The sequence below is a fragment of the Corapipo altera genome, unplaced genomic scaffold (genome assembly GCF_003945725.1).
Source record: "Corapipo altera isolate COAL_440 unplaced genomic scaffold, ASM394572v1 62, whole genome shotgun sequence".
In the NCBI taxonomy this organism is placed as follows: domain Eukaryota; kingdom Metazoa; phylum Chordata; class Aves; order Passeriformes; family Pipridae; genus Corapipo; species Corapipo altera.
The window spans coordinates 1,678,681-1,701,767 of NW_020884894.1; the positions used below are offsets into that span (position 1 = coordinate 1,678,681).

Genomic DNA, 23,087 nt, shown 5'->3' on the forward strand with positions numbered 1-23,087 from the left:
CAATTCTGACCTCTTTGGTATCAACTGGAACTTTGCCTGAGAAAATGGTTTCGGGACTCTGCCCACTGGTTTGTTTGTACAGTGGTACAGGAAATATGTAAATAGATTAAATTCACGACAAAGTGCCAAGCATTTGAGATCGCTGTTTCTGTAATATTCTCTGCCACACAATTATAACTGCCAAAGCCTAACTCTATGGAAGTCAGCACTAAAACCCTCTCTGAAAACAGACACCATGCAGTGTCTGATGGGCTTGCTTGCCATCATCCCAGGACCATCACACATGTTCACACATTATCAGCCTCTGCTCAGAATGAAGCCAGTCTGAAATTACATTAAGTGCCCCACACCAGTCTACAGACACAATGGGTGACAGCCCAGGGGAAAGCATGTTCCATGCCCAGCTAATTTGTTCTGTTCACTTTTGGATAATTGATTCTCACTGCCATTCATAAATCATGTCTTCTGACAAGAATTCAAATTTAGAGCCCTAATCTCCCACTCCATAAACATACTGCCCAGTCAGACCCAGCTTAACAGATCTGAGCAGACAACTCTTTTACCCAGAGTTAGAGTTGCTCTAATGGTTCTGCTTCACTCCAGGATCTAATTCTTAGTGCTCATCTTTCCCACTTACAGTTCTCCAAAACCAAGGATACTTATTATTTAGTTTAACCCTTTCCCATCTAGCAATTAACTTCAATTATTTGATCAATGAAATGTAACAAGCTATCAAACTGAAACAAGGAAACAAAGAAATTGAAGCTTTCCTAAAAAGATAGCATGATAGGACATTTACTTTCTTCTGTGTAAGAACATACAAGTTTTCATTTCGAGACAATTTATGACAAAAATATTATTTTTAATAGACAATTAACAGTACATTTTCAGTTCTACTAGGCCTAGTCAAGTTGCCTCTATTTGCCCAAATATTCAGAATTTACCCAGTTAAAGAAAGGATCTGATTCCAGCAGAAAGAAATATTTTCTAAAACAAAGACGTGCTGAAAAAGTGAGACTTAGACTACTAGCACAGAACATCTCTCAAGCCACATGGGTGAATTTTAACATTTATATCCCTGCTAACTAGACACAGGCTCAAACCAAAACCACAAATATGGGGAAAGTCTGAACCCAGATCAGAATTTTATAGCTCACACCCCAACTCTCCTCTTAACAATGGTTGGAAAATGCTTTTCAAAACTCCTACAATATTTGTTCCATACACAGGAAATGAGTTTAATAGTACATCTTTGGGGATTAGCTTTGTTTAGCTGTCCAAGGCTTTGATTCAAAGTCTGTAGATAGTATTGCTTTAGTTTCTACACAGAAACAGATGTATTTCCTGATGGGATGTCTCCCTTGCTCACATGGTCATTCACCTTAATCCCTGTTAACTTTATGGGATGCTACACTGCACATATCATTGGCTGTAAAGGAAGTCCTTTATACATGTTTCTTGGTCTTCCTCTATTCACAGCATGAAAATGGCAAAGATAAATATACTGCTGAAGCATGGGAATTGGGAAGTTGGATAAAAAGTATTACATTCTTACAGAGGAATTCTTCATTTCTAGACAACATAAAGCAGCTCCCGAGGATAAATTTACTGCTTTTCTGCTTCAGCATAGTGGGCTGTATTATGACCCTGTAATCCACTGCGAGTAAGGCAGCAGCTGAGAGCTGCACTGCCCTGGAGCTGTCTGAGAGATGACTATGATTCACTGAATCACAGTTTCCTTTCCAATTTCCACTCTGCCTCGAGGAAGGCAGCAAGGACTGCCTCTGCACTGTCCTCTTCCCGAAATGAATCTACTCATGAGCTGGGCTGTGCTCCACTGTCTTACCACTCGCAAATAGGCAAGTAAATTAGTAGGAGATGTGAGAAGATATTCTTTAAGCTCCAAAAATACTTATATGCTACACACGTCTTTTGTTAGCAACCTGTACAGCTGTTATGGTAAGGTATAGTTAGGCATATATAGAATTATATGGTAGATAGTTGCCTCAAATGTTAGTTTGGCGTGCTAGCCAACACAAGATGGCAAAAGGGTTCTTGGCATTCCACACTCAAATGTGTACCCTGCTAGTTAGACCACCACACAGCTTTGTTTATCCCCCAAGATTTAACTTCTGAACGATGTAGCATTTAAATCAAGCTAAGGGAAAGGCAAGAGCTGTTAAAATAGAAGCATCTAACACATACAGTGTTGAGAATTGAGGAACTGAGAGGGAAAGAAAGAAGCACAGGGCAACTGCTGAGAAAGTGTGATCTGAGGGCAATAGGTGGCAAAGAAAACAGTGTCCAAAGGGAGGCGGGTTGGGGGAGGGAATCAACAACAAACGCCTTGATCCAGCACATACACCAAAGTACAGTGATTCCAGCCAGACTGACCAAACTCCCCAAAACCACAGAGCTGTTAGACTAAAATCATCCTTACAATTCAATATTCAGAAAAATCAACCTTAAATACATAATAATAGGGTTTGAGATGCTATAAATCCTTTAGGTAGAATTTGCCTGAATTCTCATATTTAAAAAAGTGGGGAGCAAGGAAGCTACAGGCTGGGATGTGACTGGTTGCAGCACAGCAGCTGTGGGGGTGTGCTCACTGCTGCCAGGCTGAGAGGACAATAAGTGCTTCTTCAGTACCATACATTTAACTGTGCTCTCTATTGTTTAACAGAATAAATGACATTCGCAGCAGAGAATTTAGTGGCAACAACTAAAAAGTTTGGGAGTATCCATCACTAACCATCAGTCACCATTTCTAAGTATGACCGTGGGTGATACATCACAGCCAACACCAAAGCAGGAGGGAAGAGGTGTTAATTAACCTGTAAACCTGCTCCACTTTGTGCTGCAGATACCACAAAGGCCCACCGGAATAGGAGGCATAGTTCACCCTCATTATAAGGCTCTCCATTACAAAGCCGGTGCAAAGAAAAGCCTGCTGCTTTGACTCACTACTCCACTTCAGTTCTTTGTAAACATTTTGACATGCATTTCACTCATGTACAAACTCTGCTGCTCTGAAGAATAACCTTCAAGAGAGGGTAATTTCATTATTCAATCAAACACCAGAAAAAGAAAGCTCATCTCCCTGCAAAGCCTCAAGTCTACTGGTGCATCAGAGCTAGTCTTCAATTGAACTTTTAACAAACCTTTTCCTTCCCCCTTTAGTTATGTCACTTCATCCAGTAACAGTGATAAAAGTCTGGCATTCTCCTCATCCTATATTATATACCTATTATGATTTATACATATGCCAGCCATATGCTCTACTACATTCCTATTAATCTTGCACTGAATTTATACGCATTACCAATAAGCAGGAAGTCTACCTCGCTTGAATGCACATGTCCTTGGAGAGGGCTCCACAAAAGAGGAGATCCAGCTCATATAAGAAAGACGTGTTCCTCTCACCACCTTCTATAGCCTCATACAGACCCTCATTTGGATGAGTGAGAATTAAAATGTCTTTTTTCTCCATATGTTAGAACTACTTTGATTAATATAAACTTTTTAGAATTAGACTTCTTGAGCCACTGGATTGTGACAAGAGCTGGACAGTTCAGAAAGGTTCCTTTATGAAACATTTTAGGAAGATTACTGTAGAGCAAAAGAAACAATCTAAGAGGTTGGGTTATTTTGTATGGGGAGATTATATAAACATCAAGGGCAATTCAAACATTCTTTTTTCATTATTTTCTTACTTCGCTCAGGAATTACGTGAGAAATACCTGGCTTATTCAAAAAAACATAGCAATTAATTAAGTGTACAGCTGAAATTGAAGTTCTTCATGAACTGTAAATATTTCTCTGGTGGGGAAGTGGAAAAAAGCGGATAAAATCAGTAGTTTCTAAGAGAAGACAAATGAGACTAAATGAGTGGCAAGTGTTTAGCTATTTTGGGTCTCTGTGAAGATCTGAGCAACTTTAGAAAGGATATACTGCTGAAGCTAGGATCTGGACTAAAATACATGGCTTCTGGACTTCATACTTAAGCCATAAATTCAGAGTCTCAGAGACCAGATAGCACCACAGCAATGGCTATCCATCTCTGACCACCCACATCACAAACACCTCCCAGCCTCACACCACAGCCCTCAGACCAGTCTTCTAATCCCAGATGACTTCAAAGACTACCTACCTTGTGATCCACAGAGCTTAAGAAAGCTGTATTTAACCTATTACCCTATCTCCTTAAGTACAACAGGGCTGACATCCTACCATGGAGATCCCAACCGCTAAGTAGAGACCCGAGGGGCAACACCAGCCAGCCCAGTTAGCAAAGACACACCCTGTTATCAGAGGTGCAAGGACTGCAGGCAACCTGTGCCTGAACCACAGAGAGCTTTAACTTTGCAAGGATTCTGTGATATACGCCTGTATATAAAATAGGTGGTGGTCCAGCACCACGTGCTAATGGCTAAATCTAAGAAGTGCTGCACTATTACACGCAGCTTCCAGAAGACTGAGCTACTCGTAACTACTGTCACAAGATAAAAATATGAGCAAAAATTATTTTATGATTGAAGCCAAAAGGATTAAGGGCACAGCCCAGGTATCCCATCTGTGGTGCCTGTACTTCAGAGGAGCCCATTCTCACCTCTTTCCCTTAACAACCAAGTCAATGATTTGCTATATCCTATGCATGCAAGTTGGATTCTTTGACTATGTCCTCAAAACTAGATGAACCCTAATTTTGCCCTTTCCATTCTTTACCGAGCCTGTCTACATAAACTGAAGAAACACTCTCTTCTCTGCCCACTTGCTTTTTTCAGACCTCCTTTCAGAGGAAAGGTCCAGCCTTTCCTCTAACCAGCCTCTTTTGTCTTCTTTCTTAAGAGTGCATTTTCACCCAGTCTGAAGGGATTGCATTTTGCTCATTCCTGTTTGATATATTTCTTGTGAGACAGGATCAAATGAGACTGAAGGCCCAGAAAACCCCATGCTGTGTACCCTGCATAAGATGTACTTTCTCTTAGACTAGAAAAAGGCTTACATGACATGTATTTTTTATAAATATATATCTATGAAATTTTGAAAGTAGGCAAAAAACATTATAATATCATAAGGTGGCAAAGAATACAAAAGAAGAAAAAAACCACAGTGAATAGAATCTTTTTTTATAAAAAAGAAAACTGTGCTTAACACAAACTCCTTCATGAATTCTCTTTATACTTTCAGTGACACAAATTCACCATTCTGCTGACACTGTTGCTGACTTTACTTAAAAAGTCACCCAAGAAGGCTCATTTTAAAATAAAATTTTACGAGGAGAGGAAATGGGGATTTGTAGTAGAGCATTTCCTTCTACTTAATCACAGAATAATTATTGTGATGGTATAAAGTCCACTTGGTCTTTTAATTGATTTAATGATAAACACATAACATTTTGGGGATAACTGTCAAAGTCATCAAGTTAAAGAAGATAAAATCTTAAATTACAGTTACCCAAAAAAATCCCCCCAAAATTTTGTAATATCAACAAACAACAAATCCCTGCAGTAGCTCTGTGTTTCTAATAGTGCTATCAATTTTAATACTAGCTCCAGATTCCATTCATTTCAAGTCACTGAGGAATTCTTAAGTATTTACAATCATCAGTCAAACAAGGAACCTTTTCAGCTCTTTGACCTTAGAATCATGAGGTATAAACTTTCAACCTCCATACAGAAGATATTTTTAAAACAAAGAGTGCATTTCCCAGAATAATGATGCTCTAATACTAAACAGCAGCTCAGCTATTTTGTGTTAAGAAACCAAAGCCCTTCTTACACAGTTTCAAAGCAGCAGCTGTGACTTTGAAACTAGGAACTCATTCTGGCCACCTGCTTCAAAACCAGCCAAAATAAACGTGGTGGGATGGTTCCTGTTGATAACCATTGGATGGCAGGGTAGCACAGGTTGTTTGCTGCTAGGGCTTAGGTCCTAGACATCACTAACTTCTTCAGGATCTCATCTGGATGAGGACCTTGGGATCAAGCTGCATCTGAAAGCTGGATTAATTATTAAGTGCTACTTTGCAGTACTGATACTCAAGAGGCGCGAAACTTCATTGCACAGCTGAGATGTATTGTTCAAGGCACGCCATTCACAGTGATGTTTTACTCCCACAGCAGATGATACTTCTCAATCCCTTGCCAGAGAGTATTATGGTCTGGCTTGTAAGATATTGGTTTCTTTGAAGAAAGGGTTTGTTTTGCTCCATATTTTCTTTTTTTTTTTTTTTTTTGCAATATGGTCAAAACCATCCGTAATAGCAATAACAGTAAACTAAAAATTATTACTTTGAAGCCTCAAACTAGCCTACTTTTTCTAGTCTTACTGAATGCAAAAAACATTGCAAAAACCCAGTATCCACCAATTCAATCTAGTGAACACATCTTCCAGATTCACAACCATAGCTACTGTAGCATAGTGTACCTCAGGAGATATTTCAGAGCCTAATCCTGCTCTCCACAGAGTTAATGGATTTCAACAGTAAAAGAATTTGGCCCACAAAGTGTCAGCCATTTCTAATTCTCAGCATTAAAAAGCAAATGTAATCCCCTTCAGAAAAGTATACTACAGAGTACTATACAAGAAAAACAAACCTTTAATATCTAAAAAACATACAGACATGTTCCTAAAAGTTTATTTCAGTATAACGTGGTTAAAGAGGGAGAGAAAAAAAGAAAAAAAAGAAAAGATCAGGTCACTGATGAGTATCCTAAGCTCTTTTCACTCTCCAGTCCTTTTTGCCTTATGTTCCCCCTTTACACACACCTTGAGCAGAAGCACATTTCAGACAAAGTAACCTACTGTACCACTTACAGTGCCAAGGTGGAAACACGCTCTTCTCCTTAGGGCCAGCAAAGGACCCACACTTTGATCTTCAAGGAAAAGCCCCTAGATGGTGCAACTGAAAAGTCTGCTCTAAGTTTATTTCTTTTTTTTTTCTTCTTTTCCTATAAATTACTCCTCCTTTTGATGTCTATTCTTGCTCTTAAAAAAAACACACACATCAAGTTAAGATGAAAACTGCCCACACGACAAGTTTGTGTTTACAAGCTTAAGAGCAAGTTTCACTTGAACACAGGTCAATGCCGCTTTAAGAAAACATCACATACCAAAAAAAAAAAAATCACACATGGTTAGAACACATCACGAGCAGAGGAATTGTGGACTCAGTCTGTGAGGCACCAAGCCAGCTTGAGAAGCCCTTTGAAGTTAGAAAAACATCCTCTGGTCAGAGCACATTTGTGAAACCGTGGGACAGGCGCTTTAAACAACATTCACTCCGAGATCACCTGCGGTGTGCCAGTGGATTGGCGCCTGCGTAACTTCAACAACGTAACCCTTTATATTCCACAAAGATCACTCACTCCAAAAACCTATCCTATCAACAGCATACAGTCAAAAAACTGCGTGTCAAAGCATGTACCATTTCTCTGTACAACACAGGCAGGCAGTTCCAACAGACACGTGAAGTTTGGGAAACCCAGCCGTAAGCAGACCTTGGTCAGCAGAAGAAAGGGTGGTGCCGGACAAGGCAGTGCTGACACAGAAGGAAAGCGTCACCCTGCAAGAAGGGACACTGCAAACCAGTATTGCACAAAGCTTACAATACAGTTTGGCATGCAGCTAGGTATGACACAAAACACTGCTAGTCACCATCATCATGAGAAGAAAGATTCTTGGCTGTGGACAGCTAAGTCAAGGTAATACATTTTTTTTCCCCTCTCCATTTACAGATAGATAAAACTGAACATCAGAAGACTGCTTTTCCAGCAGTTACCTCCCTCCACCCAGCTCTGCCGTCAGTTATTAGCACCCAGCCCGCTGGCATCAGTAAGCTGTGCCAACACAATTTAAAGCAAATCTACCTCTGATCTGGCATATCTCTCTGACAGCCATGCCTCTGCGAAAAGAGCCTCTAACTGAAGGCAGCACTGCCTATCCAGTCCTCATACTACCGGATATTGAAATTGATATTTAACAAAAGTCAATTTTGACTAGACCCCATGTCAGTTGATACTGTGGAAGGAGCAAGCCTCACCCTGTCTTTGGACAGGGATCCTGCTGATATTAGGAGATAGTTGGACCATACAGTAGGCCAGGACTTTTTCCTTTCTTAAAACATACCCCTAAAGGCACAATATTAGCATTTTTCTTGTCCAACCATTCTACTCTTCTGTGTTTGACGATCTTTCCTACTTTTCTCAGTGGTGGCAAAATTCCCCTCATTTTTGAGGAGACAGGACTGTCAGTGTTGCCATCAGAAACACATGAGGAGGGTCAGATTACTGTTGCAGAGCTAACAAGGGACCTCACAGTCATTTTGCTTCTCCCACAGGACGTTACCCATTGTCTGTTATTCAATTACTGGCAAATCCAGGGGGCTTCCCACTGCAGTGCCTTTGGTTTCTGTCTTTCCAAAATGGGGAAAATCAAAGGTGGTTATAGATTAAGGATAAATTGTTTCAGCAGAGGTTTGTTCTGTATTTAAACAGCACACGTACTTTAATGAATAAGCTCAAGCAACATCTGCATGCTGCAGCCCAGCTGGTCCCTCCTGGGTAACAGCAAATGCCCAAGGACACAGAGCTACTTCAACATGCCTTACTTTTGACTTTCAGCACACATTTCTCTCAAAAATTTTCTTTTTTTTTCCTTCTAAATGGTATTTTAAAACAAACAAACAAGCAACAACAACAAAAAAGCCCCAAACAAGAACACATTTGGAAAAGAGTGCCATAATAAAGCTGATGACCAAATTCCAATGAAGTCTATGTAGCATCAGTGAATACAATACTTCCTTTCCAAATGCTGGGTTTTTTCATTCTTTTCTGTTACACATCACCATGTTCTAATCCAAGAGCAACTGTCTTTCCAATTAAAGCCCTGTACAATAGCTTATGTAGAAAGAGATCTCATTTACTTCTTTATGGTGTGCATTAGTCCAGAGTTAATGATTTTGTGTGCTTCCTATTGGTCATAAATAAATGATGGAAAACAGCCTTAGAGTAGAAATTAAAAAAAAAAAAAAGAATGACATTGTGTTTCAATACTTGAACAAACCAACCTAAACAGATTAAAAACCACCTTCATACAATAAAAATGTGTCATTTTAATGGGTATTAAGCAGTACTGTGGGAATAGCCTCTTTCAAAACATGCTTTTTAAACCTATCTGCAAAATTACATTGCTAATTACAAATAGGAATTTAAGTGGCAGTACAACTGGGAAAAACTTTTGCGAACCTGTCATAAACTGCATCTTCAGGGGAAAATACATTTACCATTACATCAGCAATGTAGCTGCCAGATAAAAGGACTATTAGTCTCACCACTTGAACCTTCCCTCATCTTTCACTGATGTGGCAGAGAACCCAATACAAAAGCACTAAAAGCAATGAGAAGTTTCCCCTCTACTAGAGCAGGGATTTTGCATCAAAACATAACTGAAAAATAATGCAGAATTTGTAAAATTATAAAAACAGTCTTACCTAACTACACTGAATTAGTTAAAAATATACATTTAAATGTAATTTATTTATGGTATTCAAAAAAACTACTTTTGCATACATATCCACATCAGGAACAAGACCTTGCACATAAGCTTTGCATAAATAAAAATGGCTTTAACTGAGATAACCTATGAAGTTTATCCTCAAAATAAAATTAAATATTCAGGAAGGCTAAATGAGGCACAGTTTTTCCATGGGAAAAAATATCAAAGTATTATTTATTTTCCTGTAAGTACTTGTTTTGAATAGCCTTTCCTCCCCACCTGGGCTTCTGCTAAAAGCCACAATCTACATTTAAACAGTGTGTACGCTTTAGAAAATTATCAACCCTCTTTTTTTATAGCAGGAGCTCATGAAATTATTTGATCCACTTTTCATATAGAAAGTCTAGGGTTGACCATAAAGAAATAGGCAGGCTCCCAGTATAAACTTACTGGGATTACATCAAAGACCTTCCTCTAGGATCAGACGATTGATTTCTTCAATGCTTTTTAGAATTTCTTCCAGGATATTTTGGGTTATTGCCTTAGACCTTTGCTCAGCTGGAATGACAGATACTCTGTTTGCTAGACTCTGATGTTCTCTCTTTACAGGGGAATGAGTGTCTGTAGTGTACACACACGTACACTATATGAACAGAGAGAGACTTGGAAAGTTCACAAGCAAAATTATTATTTATTGTTTCAAAAAGAGTAGTTTATTACAGAAACACTGATACAGGCTTAACCACAGCATCTTACGCAACACAGAGACTGCTTGTTATTCTGTGAGCTCAGGACCGGGACACTCTATGCTCAGAGAAAATTCCCACTCCCCCAAAAAGGCATTTGTTCTTTATATGCACTTAACGCATAAGGCTTAGCTTTACAGCTACTACCTTCTTTACCTAACTCTTGGAACTGACTGTCCTGGAACTATAAAAGATTTTTTAAGGTAGGACAAGAAGAGGCTTAGTCCTTATCTATCACTGTCAAACCTTTGGGGAATCAGACAGCAAACTATCTCCGAGGGCAATGCGACACACTACCCACCGTTCTCCTTCCTCCCCCAAGACAAATCTGTCACCTCTGTACCACTCATCATTCGCATCAGAGTATGGATCAAAAGATCCGAGGCTGCTCCCAAATCCCATTTCTCCTGCAAGACAGTACTTTGTTCTGTCACTTCCCTACTGAGTCTATCCCCTTATTTTATGCCTCACAGCATGTGTGGCTGCACCCCAAGATCAAACACCCATGCATGATTTTCTTTCACAGATCTTGAATCACAATGTTATACTTTAATAGGGACCTCAATATACTTAATCCCTTTAAAGCTGCCACAGTAATGCCCCCAAATGCATTAAATTCCGCCCTAATCACAAAATACAAAGTATTTCTCTGGATGGACAGTGCACAGACTGTTCTGACCACATGCCAATCCACCTCTGAGCTAAAGTAACATACACTGCCTGTATTTGTTAGTTAGAAGTCCAAGGATACATGGCTGAAAATTCCAGGCACTTTAGAAGTTCTCTGCTACAAATTTTCCTCAAAACAAAACTGATCTCCCACATTTAAGGGAGGATCTCACATTCTCAATGCCTTCTCATTGCAAATGATACAAGGGACCAGAGCCACTGAGGCTGCATTGAAATCCAAACCCATTTAAACAAGACAGATACATAGCCCTATTCAAGATATAGGCAAGACACCCTCTTGCAGTCAGCTCGATGAGCTTCAAAGTTCCATTGAATTCTCTGATTGAGAAGGGCTATTGGAGAAAATTACTGAACTACCAGAGCTTTGACAAAAAGTAGAAAAACTGCTGGCCCGGTAAGTCTTGTCCACAAGTATTAAATTTTATTAACAGCTTCAGGTTTAAGGAAAACTCCTTCTCATATATGTTTAGCAGGGACCTTGGTTTGGACCAGGGAACCACAGGGTCTTTTCTTACCCCTGCTGAGAGATTAGTGTGTGGTGGGAGCTTTTACACATATTTTTGCAGGGCTCTCTTGGCCATTGACCGATGCTGTTTCAGTCTCCTGTGGCCACTGTCTGGTCATCTGAGGAGCAAAAATATTTATTGCACCAAAAGTTTTATAGACTAAAACAATAGGATTGTTTATTGCCCTATAATATACAGTAGGCCACACCACAGAATCGCAAAATGGTCAAGTTGGAAGACATCACAATGGTGCAGGGTCATCTGGTCCAAACTCCCTGCATGAACTGGGTCATCCTAGAGCACACGGATCAGGTTTGCATGCAGATGGTTCTTGAATATCTCTGGTGATGGAGACTCCAGAACCTCTCTGGGCAATCTGTTCGTGGTCACTACACAGTAAAGATGTGCAAGTGGAACTTGCTGTGCATCTGTTTCTGCCCACTGCCTTTTGTCCTATTGCTTGGCATCAGCAAGAGAAGCCTGGCTCCAGCCTCTTAACACACCCCTTCAGATACTGATAGACATTGAGGAGGTCCCCTCTCAGCTGCCTCTTCTCAAGGCTGAACAGGCCCAGCTCTCTCAGTCTTTCCTCATAAGAGAGGTGCTCAAGTCCCTTGATCATCCTTGCAGTCTCCCCTGGAATCCAGGAGTTCCATGTCTCTCCTGTCCTAAGGAGCTCAGAACTGCACAGAGCACTTCAGATGTGTCTCACCAGGGCTTAGGGGCAGGATCACATCCCTCAACCTGCTGTCAACACTCTTCCTAATGCATCCCAGGATCTCATCAAGCTTCTTGTGCCCCAGGACACACTGCTGGCTCAGGGACAGCTTGTTGTCCACCAGGACCCCCAGGTCCTTCTCGGCAGAGCTGCTCTCCAGCAGGACAGCCCCACTCTCTCCTGGTGCATGAAGTTGTTCCTCCCCAGGTGCAGGACCATGCCTTGCCTTTGCTGAACTTCAGATAGTTCTTCTCTGCCCATCTCTCCAACCTGTCAAGGTCCTTCTGAAGGGCTGCCCAGCACTCTGAGGTATTGGCTACTCCTCTCAGGGAAAGTCTTCCTTCCAATATTCTTTCACCCTGTTCTCCTGGGCCAGAGATTCCTGAGGGCTGGTCTTGTCAATGTAGGCCAATGCAAAGAAGGCATTTGGTAGCTCTACCTTCTCTGCATCCTCTGTTACCAAGGTCCCTCCTCCTTTTAGTAATGGGCCCACATTATCCTTAGTTAACCTTTCGTTACTGATATATTTGAAGAAGCCCTTCTTGTTTTCTTTGACATCCTTGGCCAGATTTAATTCCAGATGGGCCTTGGCCTTCCTTGTCTCATTTCTGCTTACTCTGACAAACACAAACGAAACCAGTGCTACTCAATTTCACAAGTGTTATAGGACCTCCCAACAAGAGACTGCAGCATTCCCTTCCTCAAACAACTGGATTCTGTATGACTAAACCAGAAGTATTTCTGACATATGATAGGCACCCATCAGTTCATGTGAGACACAAACTTACAGGGATTAAGGAATCTAGCTGAACACTTCTTTGCAGATATAAGCCTGTGGGAATGTCCACTCCCATAGTAAGCCAACGGATCAGTCCTTATTGAACAGTGTACATGTGGTTACATGACAGCAGCCTGTTTGGAAGACACTAACTGTACAGGACTCTTCCAACTCAAAAAAGGATGTCTCACATGTTCGGAAGTGTCATCTTCAAATTAGAAGACAATTTATATGTCATATTGCTCTGATGACAATAAATCCAGAAGCTTACAAAGAGTGAACGTACTGTACAACTGCACCCCTTGCAGAGAGACCAGGAGAGCAGTAGTTGAACATGCACAAATCATTTCCCTTTTCTCTTAGCTTACACTAAATGCACAGCCCTTTCAGCACAGCCAACACCACTGGCGTTCCACCACCACAAGACAAATGTCATGAGATACTGCAATACAAACATGCTTTGCTGGCTCAGAAATCAGACACAATGAAGATTTTGCATTTGGAACTTGGTTAATAATTCTTGAATGGAATACAGGCCAACTCAGTCTCCCATAGCTGTAGTTAATCTGCAGGAGTAAATACAAGCTTAGTTTTGCTGCCAATGTTGGCAGATATGACTAAATAAATTCACAGAGAAAGTATATTTGACCATTTCTTCACATTATTTTTTTAGCTAAAACTATGCCTCACTTTCCACGAAAAGATATCCATAAATATCACATAGTTTGAAAACTCACAAGTATTTAGAGTAACAAGTATATCAACTAGAAAAGCGGTTCCATTACAAAAAAAAAAAAAGTACTTCAAGTATTCTGTACATGTGAACATCTACCATTTACTTTGCAACCACTTTTGATGCTGACATTCACGAAGCAAAATCCATCTGCAAGGATTTCTATAAAGGCCAACATCTGCAGCACTGGGAACAACGTTCCATTTTGATTTAAATATCATCACCGAACAATTATTTCCCCAGCTTTGGAAAAACTAACTCCTACAAAGTTTCAGTACTCAAGAGACTTCTCTTTCCTCTGTTCATAACCCAACTCAAAAGAAATCATAAAAGTCAACTAAGATCTTCTTCTGAAGGGTGCCTACAAATAGCCACTTACCGAGCTTCTCCTGGGTCTTATTACAGATCTCAAAACCTACAGAAAACCCTTCTATTAATGAATGCTGCTGAAAAGAACATTCCCATATGTCGACAATCATGTGCTGCAAATGTCCCATTTTTGTTATAACTAAAGTTCTAGCATGAAGTCTGGACTAAATTATTTACATTTAAGACATTAAAGAATATACCATATTGTTGTTACTTTTCATCCCAATTTACAGAAGAAAGTGTACTCCATAACCAAGGCTTTCTTATCCAGAAGAATTAAGGTTTCACTAAGCCAACAGGGACTATCAGGAGCCCAAAAGACATAGATGAGGACTTCATCCAGCTACTACACAGAATATGCTTTCTTCTTACAAACACCAAACTAACTCCACTTTAGAGGAGGTGGGATAGAGAGGGTTGTTAAGAGATCAAAAAAAAGTTACTTTAATGAGACTATTTGCAGAAACTTCACGGGCCATTCAGCTTTCCAATCAACATGCCAAATTAAAAGTGCACCACAGTAAATCTGAAAGACCTATAAAACGAGCCCTGATGAAATACAGACTGTCTTCCATCCACCTCCTCCATATGGCTCAAGCAAAGTCAACTTTTAATGTCATAACAAAAAATATTTAATTTATGCTTTTCTTCATATGTCAATTTAACCTCTGGCACATAGCTTTGAAACCATGTAAGGATGCCTAACACTTTCCATATGGCAACTGAATTGTGGCTTTTAATTGCACCAACTGGTATCATTCAAGGATAATTCCCTTGGAATCCAGCTTTCTGCTACAGTATTGGCCAATTCACTAATCTCATCACCATGGCACTAATACTTTCAGAGACTCTTTGATTGTTAATATTCATATTATAATTTTCCCAAACCAGAGTTGTCAAGATATACTGTGTGCACCACTAATTAAATTATCTTGGTTTGCTGGCGCCAAATTTCAACACTAAATAAGATTCTACTTTTCTCTCTATCAATACAAAGTTTGGCAATTTTATTTTGAACGCCACACAGAACATTTGTGTGTATTAAAATACTTTTTAGTCTTACCAATATCTGTCACTGCTGAGTCTGTTGTTTATTTTAATCCTCAGAGTCAATAAAAATAATTATCTATACAATACTGACATTAATGGACTTGAAAATATTTCGGTTAAAAAGATCACTTCAAGCAGTCACACAAGATAGCATCCAAGGAAATTTTCATTGCTCTTGTCACCATATCAGTACGAAGGCAATCTTTCAAATGTCATTCCACCCCTGAAATCACCCCAAAATAGTGCTACAATTACATCTCCCATTTCAACAGCCTTTAAGCCACAGTATGTACATACCACTAAAGAAGTCTCTTTTCTGTTTATTATTTTCATTTTGGATGAATGACCTCCCCAGCTGTGTCTTCCAGAAGGCGATGTATTTTTAATATGCACACACACACATATGCTATTTAGCAGTGGGGGACTGGGAAGGATTTTTTTTTTTTAATTTAAGATTGATCATACTAGAGGAGCAGTGAAGTTGACACTGGTGTTGTCTCCTCTCAGCCATGCAAGGAATGCCCATTAATGTCACTGGCAGTTACAGGCACAGAACAAATGGAGAAGAAGCCCCACCTCTGAAGTACTGATGTGCCTCAGCATTTCATACTGTATTAGTCCCAAACCAGATACTCAACTCTAATTAATATCAATTAGGGTTGAACAAGCGGATCACTAGCACCAAAGAGCCCAGTAGAAGCGGTAAGCTAAAGTCTTTCCTATTTTACCCAAAATGATTACCTTCAATGGGACTCACTGAGAGTTGGTTTAAGTATTAATTAAAAACACAATATTTTTTCCATTCCCAAGCACAGATCTGAATGAGACACACAAGAAACCAGTAAAATTTCTTATGGCTTTAAAGATAAAAATGAATTGAACTAAGCAAATGTCATATTTAATATTTGTCCCTCTAGCACTGAACTACTTCTCAGTTAAATAAATAAATACTTGAATATTTGCAAACAATGTTCATCTCCAAAAATAGTTTGCAAAAGTAAACACACTGAGTAAACTTAAGCTTAAGAATTATACAGGATAATCCACAGCATCAGAAAACTGTTCTGGGTACAAGGTAGCTCTGTCATGAAGCAGCAAAAGATGTGTATTCAGTTGCTCTAACAGATTTACAGCCTCAGTGGTTTCAATTAGCTTTGAACTAGAAGTTGACTCTGGACCTCATACTTTTCATGGATGGAACAGAATTCCTTTTTTATTTAATCCTACATGATGTGGAAGGCTGCAGCCCAGCCCTCGGCCTCCAGAGTCATTAAAACGTTTAGAGCAGAGCAGCCCCTGCTGGGCGGGTGGCAATGGTTTAATGAGATCAGAGCTCCCAGCCCAGCACCGACAGCTTCACACACACCTCGAGTGCATATCTGGGACATGCTCCCATTCCTCTGGCTCATGCCTTCACCCAGCAGTTTACCAGGAGACCCTTCTCAGATGGCTGGTGTGTTTGGTAGTAGCTGGACACTAATGACTGTTCTTTCAGTGAATCGGAGGAGGGAGACACAGATGGACAGGACACAACATGGACAACGCATCAGCTGAGGGAAGTCTGCTCTAGCCAAGAAACTCTCAAAAATTCCATTCAGGAGGAGAAAAGTTGTTGTATAATTGAGCTCTGCTTGAGCCAAACACCCCTTGAGTGAACTGATGTAAAGGCCTCCCCTCCACAACTATTTTAAATTCAATCATTCTAGAGAGGACTACAAATGAAACTTTATTGTTTTCCTGTATTAGTCACTCATTCCTCTTGTAAAACGCTACATGAATCCCCTGAACTTCAGTGTCATCTCCCCTGTACGACTAACTTCACCAAAACAACTCAGTGCCTCTGCTCTTCAAGGAAACAGCCTTCCAATTACAACCTAGACAGAATTTTTGGCTTATATAGAGTAATATATGTCAAATTGCACTATCACACCCAAGTTTTGACAAAAATTATTCAAATCTCTGAAGTTTCAGACTTGGAAGACACTAAGTGCTCTCCTCTCCCATGAACAGGTCTTTGGAGTGAATTGGATTCTACCAAATATGCCCTACTTCCTAACAAAACCACCATCAACAAAGCTCTAGTTAAGAATTCCTAGTAGGAAAATTATTTCTAGGATTTTTTTTTTTAATTCAGCTGGATGCTTCTGTGAATGCAGATGTTTTCATCAGAGTTTGATCTAACTTTTTCTGCTGTAAGTCACAAATGCAGCAACTCGGACATATTTGAAGGCAAAGGAATGTTTTACTGAGAAGCCAAGTTTCAACTGTAACACTTCACAGAGAGTTTTAAGCTTATTTTAGGATGAACATTTTATGATGAATTTTGGTCGATGTTGAGACTATACAACTGTCCCACACAATCCCCAGTGAGTAAACCATTAGTAGAAGCAACTACTATTTCTACATCTTGAGGTGAATGAAGAACCAAGAGGTTAGGCTACAATTCACTTTGTAATTTCAAATAATTATACAAGAGATCAAAGAGATCTCATAAGAGAAGCAATCATACAATCTCAGTTATGGAGTCAATAGCTGTGACTTCATAATCCTTGTCAAAATGACTGTACATATGGCACATCTGGTTCCAATGTAGGATTAGAAATGCATCCTTCCATATTCCAAAAGTTCATATTTTAAAGGAACTTTAATGTAGCTGTCCCAGCGTGCCTGTGACAGGATGACAATTAAACTACATAAATTAGCAGGCTATATGTGCATATAGATACTACCAAATACATTAGGCAGTAAATGGCAAATATTTTTGACATTCAGAAACAGCTCTATAAGGATGACAGTAAAAAGCCTCATGGGATCAGTGCTTTTAAAAACACTTAAACCTATTTACAGTTTTATAACATACTAAAACTGCAGACTAATATTTAGTTAATGGCTTGCTAATTGCTGAGCCATCATGAGGAGGACTTCCTCTTTAGTAAGAAGAAAAATACTTTCTACTGTCATTCCAGCTGAGCAGACCTCGTGAAGCTGACAACTGAAGAGTGTCATTAATAGAAAGTATCTTTGACAAAAGATATTTTCTCCTTATTTTCAGAAAGCAAATTATCTTTGTGGAAGAAAATATATTTCGCAAACTAAGGTCAGAGCTTTTTACCTTTAATTCTTGTATTTTAAACCTATGGTTTTAGTTTGGCAAGTTGAGCTTCTTTTCTAGGAAATATACATGTGAAAGGTAGAACACATCTAAAAAGCATGACTTACAAAAACTGTGATAATTGAAAAATAATTAAAAGCATGTGTTTCTACTCTTTGCATCTGCATCATACATTTATGTTCTATTAGAAATGAGAACTTCTTTCTTTGGACGTAATTGTTTCCAAGTAAAGCACAATAAAAATCACTTCAACCAACCATACCTGCAAGCCAATGGTGATTATACTCATCAATTACAAACACACCCTTTGCCCTGCTTCTAGGGACTCTCACAATTTATCCTCCTTGAAATACAATACTGGTGGAACCTAAAAAGTCATCATTATCTTTTACTGTACTACACATCTTCTACTCACTTTAACATCCCATCTGAAATGTGGTATTCTCCACTTGTGAGTTAATTTTTCCTGAGACACAAGAAGTCCAAGCTTCTGACAATACAACTGGTAGCTGACAAAGCAAAGAGCCTGCAGGAGGTTTGGTGGCCCTGCTCTGCTTGTGCTTTCAGAGCCACACTGCTTGCTGGGAAGCACAGATTCCAATCTCCCCATCTCTCAGGTTACCTTTCCAGTGATGAAGCTTTCAGGGCTTGATCTAAAGTCAATGGGAGTCTTTCAGTAAACATCAATAAGCTCTGGATCACACCCTGAAACACTTTGAGGACCATATCTAAGAATTGTTAAATCTGTTTACCTCCCATCATGCCTTTTTCTTTTATTTATCCTGAATGTTGTCTCTTTAAACAAAAAGGCATGATGGGAGGTAAACAGATTTAACAATTCTTAGATATGGTCCTCAAAGTGTTTCAGGGTGTGATCCAGAGCTTATTGATGTTTACCTCCCATCATGCCTTTTTGTTTAAAGAGACAACATTCAGGATAAATAAAAGAAAAAGGCAACTAAAATATTTCTTCCAGACCTGGTTTACATGGAGAGCTGAAGGAAAGAGAAGGGGTGGAAAGCGACCAATATGGTAACAGCCAGGACAAGTGACATATACAGTAACTCTTATGGAGAAAGTCAGCCACACATTATTAGCAAAGAGCAAATAAATTACTATACACTCTTCAGGGACTTCTCCTTTCCTGCCAAAATATCATAGGCAAACTTGTGCACTAATCTGGCTTCGCGAGCTTGCACACACTGGCAGGCTGCGGGGCTTTTCCCAGAGATTCTCTGTTTGTTCCTGTTTGTAAAGGGTTTTGTTCTAATCGTACTGCCCAGACACCAGCAGTCAGGTTCCCTTACTCCTCAGGCTTTTGTACCCTCACCAAGTTTGCTCTGCAGCTCCTAACTTCATCAAAGGACAGAAGGAAACCACCCACGGGGCAGCCCCTTGGAGCAACATTTGGGCAAAGAAAACCTTCCTTTGCACAACCGCCCCTTGGGAGGGAAAGAGGGATGTAGAAAGAGCTTTCGCTTTTCACTATTTCAAAAGGAAGGGGCGGGGGGGGGTGGGCAGCGAGGAAGCTGACATACCCTGGCGCTGGAGAGCCTGCAAACGGCCCGGTGCTGGCAGCCTTGCTGGAGTCCAGAGCTGCTGCCGCCGCTGCTGCTGCCCCCGGAGTATTTCTGCTTCACCATCCAGTCCTCCAGCCCTTTGCGAGCCAGAGAGGCGTTCACCGCAAAACTATCACCTAGAAAAGAGACAATGCCGCCGCTGAGCGCCCGCAGAGCCCGGCCGGCCCCCGCGGCAATCCCCGCTCCCGGCCGGGCTGAGGCTGGAGCCGGGGCTGGAGCCGGAGCCGGGGCGGGCACGGAGAGCGCAAACCGCGGCGGAAAGTTGAGGGAAGAGGAGGGCAGGGGGCCGGGGGCAGCCGGGCGGACCGCGGGAAGGCGTTCAAAGTTACTGGCAGTAAGGAGCCATCCCTACCTTCTGGACTTTCTCTGGGTTTACAAACGGCAGCTAGGCAGATCCGGAGGAAAGTGTGTGAGGGAAATAATAAAGGAAGATCGTTAGATACCAGTATAAAATCACAGCAACAAACCGAGTAAAAATCCGAATAAGGGGAAGGGGCTAAGGAAGTAGCAAGTGAAAGGAACTAACCATGTTTCGAGTGAAGTTTCCCCATCTCTCTGCATTGATCTGCAATTACGATTCATTTGACTGTGTTCAGTAGGGTCAGGTTCGCTTGTTGTTATTTTTGTAGATATATAAAATCCCAGCGTGTTTAGAAATCCATGTGCTCCGCTTCTCCCTGCTAAGCACAAGCGAGCTCAAATCTCAGCTCCTCTCCTGCAGCACGGTCCGGCGTCCCCCTCTCCGCCCCAGCCTTCCTCCTCTCTCCTCTCTTTCCCAAAGACAGAGGCGGTTACAAAAGACCTTACTTCACCCACCGGGGAACATGATTGACACCTCATTGAGATTAGACCACTTGCAGGCAGCCTCCGCCTTCCCATTGGGCCGCGGCGGCAGATGAAAGGGGCGAGTGAGCCTTTTGGAGGCTCAAAAAGGAAGAAAGGAAAAAAAAAAAAAAAAAAGAAGAAGAAAGAAAAAAAAAAGGAAAAAAAAAAAAAGAAAAAGGAGCAGCAGGGGCGCGTTTCACTTCCAGCCAGGCACGGGCGGCGGGGCCGGCCCCGCTCCGCGCCCCGCGCAGCCCCGGGCGGACAATGCGCGGAACTGTCCCCGGCCTCCCTCCCGCCGGGCAGCACCGCCCTCCGCGGGTGCGCGGGGCCCGCGGGCAGCGCTCGCTCCCTGCGGGGCCGCTCTTGGGGGCCGCTCGGCCCCCGCGGGTCCCGCCGCCCCCGCCCGCCCGAAACCAGCGTCCCCGCACGGGCCGCGGGGTCGCCTCCCGGCCGCGCCTCCTCGCCGGGGATGCCGAGGGACCCGGACAGCGCGCAGCGCGCCCCGGGATGTCCGCACGCTGCCTCCCCTCTGCTCGGGCGCGGGGCTGAACCCCTCGTGTCCCTACTTGGCGGTATCTGGATTGCGAAGGAAGCCAGCATGTCTGGAAAAGCAGTTGGAAAAGTCTATTGACTTAGTCCTGCAAACTGTTTTTCACGGGCATCCCTTCGCACACAAGTGATCCTAGTGAAGTCACTGTTAACGCCAAAATGCAGTTTGCAGGGTCAGATCCGGAACCCTTTCTCAGTGACTCAAAATGCAGCAACAGGACAAAGTCTCTCTCAGCTTTTTTTAATTATTAGTTAAGCAGATTAGATTTACAAAGAATCTCCCCTTCTTCTCCAATTTATGAATGGTATATTTTTTACATATAGCATAAACTAAAAGGAAACTTGATGCTTCATAAAGACAATTCTCACAGTCATTAAAAATTTGCTTCCTTCTTCTGTCTGGTCATTATTTTTCTGTTTATGAAAATCACATCTCCCTTGAGATCCTTGTAGTTCAACTAGGAGAGATAAAAGGGAGTGCATAGTAGATTCAGAACAAGAAAAAATGAACACTTCTGAGAATTTTAGTCAAGAAACTACTAGTCAAACTATGTAGGGTTTGACCCAGATGGGCCTGGTCCAAAAACTTCAAGGCCACATCTGTGCTTTCAAATCCATACGTTTCAAGCACAGGGAGGAAGGAGTTAGACTTGGGAGCTCATCTGAAAAAAAGATTCAAAGCATATGTAGTAACACTTCTGCAGGGAATTGGGACCGGGAGAGGAGGGTCAGGCTTGGAGCTCATTTTTAGAAGGAATTGCAAAGCACATGGATGTGGTGAAGTTCTGGTATGAAACAACTACACAGCACAGCCAATGCAATGCCATTAAATGAACCATTTAAAGCCAAATCGTTCTTTGGATGATTGCAAAGTCATTTCTCCCATTATTTCAACTATTTATCTGTCTAGCAGAGGAAACACTTGCATTATGAAATGCAGCCATTGCAACAGCATCAATCACTTGTCAAATAGCTAATAACATGCTTCTGTGAATCTCTTTTTTACGTATTTTAATAATTTATTTGGCCCATTTTTTCTGTTGTGTATTTAAAATGACATATTTGTTCCTTTGAAGATTGCCTCTTGTTTTGGGGAGGAGAAAGAGGGGAAGAAAGTGATTTAGATGAAGCAAGGCTCCTTGGGGCATAAGCCTCACCTAGACTGTGAAAACTTGTAAAAACTCTTTGATGCGTATTAAGAAATTTTAAATTGTAATACCAATTTTATTTTCTCCTCAGCTTGGCATAGACTCAAGTACCCTTTTAAAACTTCATCAGCAAATATTTTATTTGGAATATCACTGTTTACAAGAAATTTATCCATTTATCTTGTGAAATGATGCCTCCATCATTCAGCTCTTAGGAACAAAACGAGGCCTTAGAAATGTCACGAGTTCCGCAGGTCTGAACAAGTGGCTGGGGGAAGAAGTCCTTGCTTTCACAGCAGATTACAGAGGTCCACTTGTGTCCCAGTTATGGAGATGAAGGACATGTGTTGGTAACACTGTCACTCTTGTGCAGTACTGCTTTCACATATGCAACATTTGTTAGAGTTTAAAGCAAGCCCTTTTTAGTTACAGGCGATTACAGACCCCACAAAACCAAGGTTTCCACAGGAGAGCAAATGTGACAAAAGAATTCTAAATGTCAGTAACTGACTCTGTGTACAAATGGGATTCATAACTGTACTGCTTGGGCACAGGAGTAACAAAATTACAATCAAGTTAGATTACTCTGAGTATGAATCTCAACTGCAACTAATTTTTCCTCCACCTGGAAAAGAGAAACTTTTAGCTATTCTTAAATAGTCAAATCTCACGATTCTTACCATGGTTTTGCTTAGACAAATTCCAGTTGACTTCAGGAGGATTTAGCATGGTGTAACTAAACAGGGACGTCAAGATTTGACTCAGTAGAATTATAATGATCC

General features: G+C 41.0%; 1 protein-coding gene across 2 annotated transcripts in view; it reads right to left on the minus strand.

The window, feature by feature from the left end:
- Nucleotides 1-20,604, minus strand: part of NKD1 (NKD1, WNT signaling pathway inhibitor) — a 111,966-nt gene extending 91,362 nt beyond the window's left edge. Inside the window, exons 1-3 of one of the 2 annotated variants that reach the window (XM_027646788.1) lie at nt 20,310-20,604; nt 20,136-20,168; nt 19,742-19,899 (exon numbers count right to left, since the gene is read on the minus strand). In XM_027646788.1, the coding sequence (XP_027502589.1) occupies nt 19,742-19,899; nt 20,136-20,168; nt 20,310-20,334 (216 nt within the window). In that variant the 5' untranslated portion in view covers nt 20,335-20,604. The remainder of the gene's footprint in view (nt 1-19,741; nt 19,900-20,135; nt 20,169-20,309) is intronic. The other variant, XM_027646787.1, reaches the window with a different exon arrangement.
- Between the last annotated feature and the right edge of the window lie 2,483 nt (nt 20,605-23,087).